Source organism: Lolium perenne, chromosome 3, assembly GCF_019359855.2.
Source record: "Lolium perenne isolate Kyuss_39 chromosome 3, Kyuss_2.0, whole genome shotgun sequence".
Taxonomy (NCBI): Eukaryota; Viridiplantae; Streptophyta; class Magnoliopsida; order Poales; family Poaceae; genus Lolium; species Lolium perenne.
In genome coordinates this window covers 283850096-283856095 of record NC_067246.2, presented here as the reverse complement: position 1 = coordinate 283856095, position 6000 = coordinate 283850096, and the positions used below count along the sequence as shown (strand labels likewise).

Sequence of the window (6000 nt, the reverse complement as noted above, 5' to 3'; positions counted from 1 at the left end):
TTTTATGAAACTAAATTGATACACTGATAACATTGTGAAACTGTTTGGCGAAAGTGAAATTGCTGACGTTCCTTATGACGTTACTGTGGTATATTTCACAAAACAAATCGAGTATTTCATAATTTTGTCAAAAAAAAATTGAACACGTGGATGACCTCATCACTGACGTTACTTGGGTAGGTGACAGCGTCTAAAAAGAGGTTTTCGGTCGAGATGAGCAGCAACGAGATGCAGACGGAGACGGGAGCGTGCCCTGTCCGGGTCGTATCCCGGCGCATGATCCAGCCGCCGTCGGAGGAGCCTGTGCTGGACATCCACCTCACGCCCTGGGACCTCCGCCTCATCAGCACAGACTACATCCAGAAGGGCATCCTCCTGCCCAACCCTCCCGCCGGCGTCGCAGGACAGCGCCTCGTCGACGCCCTCGCGTCCTCCTTCGCGCGCACCCTCGCCAGGTTCTACCCCTTCGCCGGCCGCCTCGCCGTGGAGCAGCACGATGGCGGGAAGACCATCGCCGTCCTGTTGCGCTGCACGGGCGAAGGCGCCGAGTTCATCCACGCGGCGGCGCCCGGCGTCACCGTCGCCGACATCACCGGCTCGCTTCGCATCCCTCCGGTGGTCCGTGCCTTATTCTCGCTCAACCACGTGCTCGACGCCGACGCCGCCGCGGACGCGGGGTCACCGCCGCTGCCCGTGCTGTCGGCGCAGGTCACCGAGCTCGCCGACGGCGTCTTCATCGGCATGTCTCTGAACCACTCCGTCGGCGACGGCACCGCCTTCTGGGAGTTCTTCAACACCTGGTCGGAGATCCACCGAGGCGGCGAGATGGCATCGACGGCGCGGCCGGCACCGTTGGTCCAGAGGTTCTTCCTCGACGCCTGCCCCGTGCCGGTCCGCATGCCGTTCGGCGAGCTGCGGGACGTCGTCCGGCGGTTCGAGCGCCCGACTGTGGAGGAAGGCTTCTTCACATTCTCCGCCGCTAGCATACGGGAGCTCAAGGCCAGGGCGAACAACGAGATAATGGCGGCCGCCACGGTCTCCTCACTCCAGGCCGTGCTAGCGCATCTCTGGCGGGCGGTGTCCCGCGCCCGGCGCCTCCCGCTGGGGCAGGAGACTTCTTATACTCTGGTCATCGGATGCCGGGGACGCGTGGACGGCGTACCGGCGCAAGGGTACATGGGCAACGCCGTGGCGTTCGGCAAGGCGAGCTGCACCGCCGGCGAGATCCTGGACAAGGGGCTAGGCTGGACGGCGTGGCAGCTGAACCGCGTGGTGGCATCGTTCGACGAGGCTTCCGTGGAGGAGTGGCTGGATCGCTGGACCCGGGAGCCCGATTTCTTCTACGTGGGTAACCTGTCGTCCGGTGGCGATTCGCTCACCACCGGGAGCTCGCCGCGGTTTGACGTGTTTGGGAACGACTTTGGGTGGGGGAAGCCGGTGGCCGTGAGGAGCGGCGCCGGGAACAAGATAGACGGGAAAGCGACGGTCTTTGAGGGGCCCGAGCGGGGCGGCAACATGTCACTGGAGGTGTGCATTGCCCCAGCCGCGCTCGAGAGGCTTCTCGGCGACGAGGAGTTCATGGACTCCGTGAGCATGCCCATGTGATCAGCTCGGAAACATGTGTGTGCTGCATGTTTCTTCGATGTATCATCTGTTGCAATTCCAACATGTGAGTGCTGAATGATTTAGCAATGCCAATCGCCAGTTCAAATGTTTCCATAGCAGCTGAAATCGAAGTATTTTGTGTGAGTCATTTGACATGGAATAACATGTATATTATCCCATGGATTTATTGGTGCTACACTTTTTTTCTTGGCAGAAACGGCTTCTGATATAATGTGTCTTGTTTATCTGGAAGAACTGGGAGGAATATCTATCTCAATGCCAATTTTTTTTTACTATGTTTAGTAGCTTTTCAATGGCTTCTCTTGCCTCATCAGGAATGAGTGGTTTTGTCGCAGAATTAGTAGTCTTTTTTGGCCTAATTACTAGTCCAAAATTTCTGTTAATGCCAAAAATACTAATTAATTTTGTAATGGCAATAGGAATGATATTAACTCCTATTTATTTATTATCTATGTTACGCCAGATGTTCTACGAGTACAAGCTATTTAATGTTCCAAACGTAAATTTTGTGGATTCTAGACCACGAGAACTCTTTATTTTAATATGTATCTTTTTACCAGTAATAGGAATTGGTATTTATCACACGTGGTAGAACCTCCTCAGGGAATATAAGATTTTCATGAGGCTGATCCTCAGCTGCCATCCACGCACGAATACCCTCGTTTAAAAGAATATTTTTGGTGTAGAAAGTCTCAAATTCACGATCTTCCGCTGCACGGATTCCTGGGAAACAAAATCATAGGCACGTAAGTTCAGAGCCAGGCCTACTACGCCAATAGCACTCATCCATAAACAAGTGGATCTCATAGCCTCAGACAATTCGAAAAGTAGGTCTCAATCTCATTTTTAGATGTCATTTTCCACCGGAAAGAGAATTCCATATTCTTTAAGCCAAGCCACCAATACCAATCCTAGGTCAATGCGGAACAAGGAAACCATTGCTATTTTAGCAGTTAGAGAACCTAAATTTCACTCATTTAGAAATCGATCAGCGAATGCCAGAGGAAGGATAAGGGGAGCCTACACCAACGTAGTCTTAGCCCTAGAACACATGGAGCTTGGAGCACTGATAATAAGTCTGTGTATATATAATACCTTTTATACATTTGTTTTTACTATTTTGTTTTCATATTTTTCATTTTCTATTGAATGAATCGGATTCTAAAATCATTCTTTAAAGCGGAAACCCGCACAAAAGATGACTCCACTTGTAGACATTAAGGATATATAATTACAGTATACCTCTAGCCTGATTCCACCTTCCTTACTGCATATTTTGCCAACTCCATAATAGAGTCTATTCTATCTCCTACAACTCCAGGTTGTATATTCATATGCATTTCTAACTATTTTTTTTGCAACCAAGTCCGTAACCGTGCATGAATTGAACTAAGCTATAAAAAAAGACTAGTCGAAAGGTCTTTTTTTATTCTATTTCACTATTTCACTCCATCTAGATCTAAGAAAGAACCCAATGAAATTCCACTAATATACAAAAAAAAAAGAGAAGAATAGATCCAGGGTATAAAACCTTGCTATAGAGTTTTTGCTTGAAAGAAAAAGACATATCATATGGAGTCCGGGAATGAAATAGAGTCAGCGAATGAATTGTTCTCAGGTATATCAAGATTAAGCCTCCGATTCATATTTCGGCGACCAATCCTTTCTAATTCACATTTTTACTGAAAAAAATTCTTTTGTAATTCCTCACATAAGGACTCCGAAAATACCAGGTCCCCACCTACACAAGCAAATTGTTGATAAAACTCCAAAATAGTTTTTTTCTTTTGACTCAGTCCTCTTCTTTTCCTTAGCATTCGGGAAAGACAAAAAAAAAAAAGCCCCCAACACCGATGATCTCCGGCAGCCGTGAAGGTTGAGGCCGGGCACGCAGTTGTGCTCCAGATCCAAGAACCGGGGCCCGAAGCCGTCGTTGGTGATCGCGCACGAGTTGCCCAGCACGATGCGCGCCCACGTCCTGGAGGTGCCCGTGGGGTGCAACGTGATGTCGTGCGTGGCGTCTTTCGCGCGGTGCAGGCGCCACGGCGCGCTGGTTCTGGGCGTGACCGGGCGCGTTGCAGACGCCGTGACCTTGGCTGCGCCCCACCGCCTTCCACTTCTTGCCCGAGATCCTCCCAGCCCAACATCGGTGTCGTGGATATCACCGCATGCCTCGCCCGCCTCCGCGTTCGCTATTCCCACCTCGCTGCCGACCAGCTCGTCCGCCGGCGCGACGTCCCCGGCCTAATCGGCCACCGGACCGCCCGCCGCTCGCCGTCGCCACGCTCTCCTGGCTCGGTGGTGACCTCCTCACCCTCATTCTGGCGCTGTTATCGTTCCTCCCGTACCACGCCCGCGACGTGCTCTTGGCCGCGGAGCGCCGCCACAAGGCCCGTGAGGCCGCGCTCGAGGGCTAGCTACCCAAGTACCATGTCACGTAGTAAGCTGGCTTGCAAGAAGACCAAGGAGGGGTTCACCCACCGAGATGGTCGTCGAGGAGGTGTGTAAGATGGCGCGCACGACGGGCCGTCCAGCTGCGTTGGATCCGACCTCCCAAGGTGAGAAGCAAGAAGGGGTGGTGCGGGTTGATCTGGGTGGCTGGAAAGCAGAGCGGCAGCATGCGGTGCGGTTGATCTGGAGGATCTTTTCCAACGGTGTGCGAGATGGCGCAGATCGCCGTAGGGAATAAAGGGATCGTCATGGACGGCGCCGCGATGAGCTCCCAGATGTTGGGGTCGCCACCTATGAACTCCATCCGGTGGGGAGCAGCCGTGACGTCTCATTTTCTCTGGCAGCATCGATCCTGGCCACCAGTCTAGAGCGACAGGTTCACCGATGCTCGACGTCTACAATGCCGACGACACCAACGATTGGATAAGGCAAGGTGCCTTCCACCGCTCCTTCAGCAGCGGAACGTCATCGGCAGCATGCTAATGGTGAGTTTTTGCCTGGTATATTCAGTTTTGGTTTGTTTGAGAACATCGGTTTGTTCCTGTAAAACTACAATTTCAGTTCAGTTTGCTGTAGGGATCTACGTGGTCTTAAAGCAGAAGTATCCAGAAGAGTGACAACAATAAAGGATAAAAAGATGTTGCCATCACACGTGCCGGTCCCTTGCCCCTTATCAAACACTGCAAATGCTGGTATGATCTCCAGTTGCTCATTGCAAGAACATACCCAATTCTTCTGTCCTTTGATTTTATCTTTCGTTTTGTTTATGCATGAGAGATCTCTGGATTTTATGTTTCCACCTACAAAATGGTTGAGAAGAGTCATAATTCATTATTTGTCAACATATGAGAGTCACAAATTCAATCTTTGTCAGATATGTGCCAGACAAATTCAGGCCATGTTTTTAGGCTAAAAGTTCATAAACTGAATATTCAGATTTCTTCCTTTGTGTTCAAAAAAGAAAGATTTGATATTCCTTCTGTCGTTATACCATAAAGATCTGAAAGAGCGGAGCGGGAAGCTTAATATTTTGTGGTAATCCAGGTGATATTGTTGGACTTCCCCGTTTAGATGAGGCCTACAGTGCCAGTGTTCTATTTTGGTCCAAGAAATCCTAGCTCTCACTTACTAGGATGATACTTGGTCGTGTAAATGGTGAACTCCAGGCTTTAGCAACTCTAAGGTATATGCAATTCTCTCTTGACATTAAATTTTCTCCGTAAGTTTTCATTTGTTATGGAAATCATGCCGTCAGCTCCTTTATGTGAGAACTGATAACCGAGGTGAATATTTTTGGACTTCTCATTCAGATGAGGCTTGCAGTGCCTGTATTTTATTGGTCTCCGAGAAATCCTAGCTCTGGCTGATGAGATCGGTACTTGGTCCTATAAATAGAGAACTCCAGGTTTTACACCTAGTTATATAGAGTTCTCAATGGAATATCATCCATGTAAGTTCTCATTTGTTATAGACATCATGTAGTTAACTCAACGCAGTTTATAAGTGGCTTTTACTTATGGATAGGGTTAATACAAGATCCCTGCTGAAGCACATAATTTATTTTTGGAAGATTATCTGGCTTTTTCTTATGAGGGATCCCTGCTGTAGCACAGGTATTGTGCAACGAACTCAAATTTGAGACAAAAGATCATATGTTCTTTCAATATTGGAGATGCTGGAAATATCTTTCCTTTGATTTCACATCTACAGACTGTATAAAGGCCTCGGGTAGCACTGTTGCGGTAAGCAATTCGTATCATGTTCACCTTTAAAAAGAAAAAATCTGCAACTGGATATGGTCCCTCAACGGAGAGTAATTCACCTAGGCATAAACTTACTGTGCTTCCAGTATGTTTCGATTTTGTTGTCTTGACAACTTTGAGAGAAGAATAAGAACTGCTTTTTTACTTTCAGTTGTCCGTA

The 6000-nt window shown here is 48.9% G+C and overlaps 1 protein-coding gene across 1 annotated transcript; it reads left to right on the top strand.

Moving 5' to 3' along the window:
* Window positions 1-215: 215 nt before the first annotated feature.
* LOC127344293 (uncharacterized acetyltransferase At3g50280-like) lies at window positions 216-1784 on the top strand. Its single transcript, XM_051370523.1, has one exon. The coding sequence runs from the start codon at window positions 229-231 to the stop codon at window positions 1603-1605; it is 1377 nt and encodes a 458-aa protein (XP_051226483.1). The 5' UTR covers window positions 216-228; the 3' UTR covers window positions 1606-1784.
* Window positions 1785-6000: the final 4216 nt, after the last annotated feature.

Excerpts from the sequence above, each read along its gene's own strand:
- LOC127344293 (XM_051370523.1), top strand. The coding sequence starts at position 229 with ATGCAGACGGAGACGGGAGCGTGCCCTGTCCGGGTCGTATCCCGGCGC.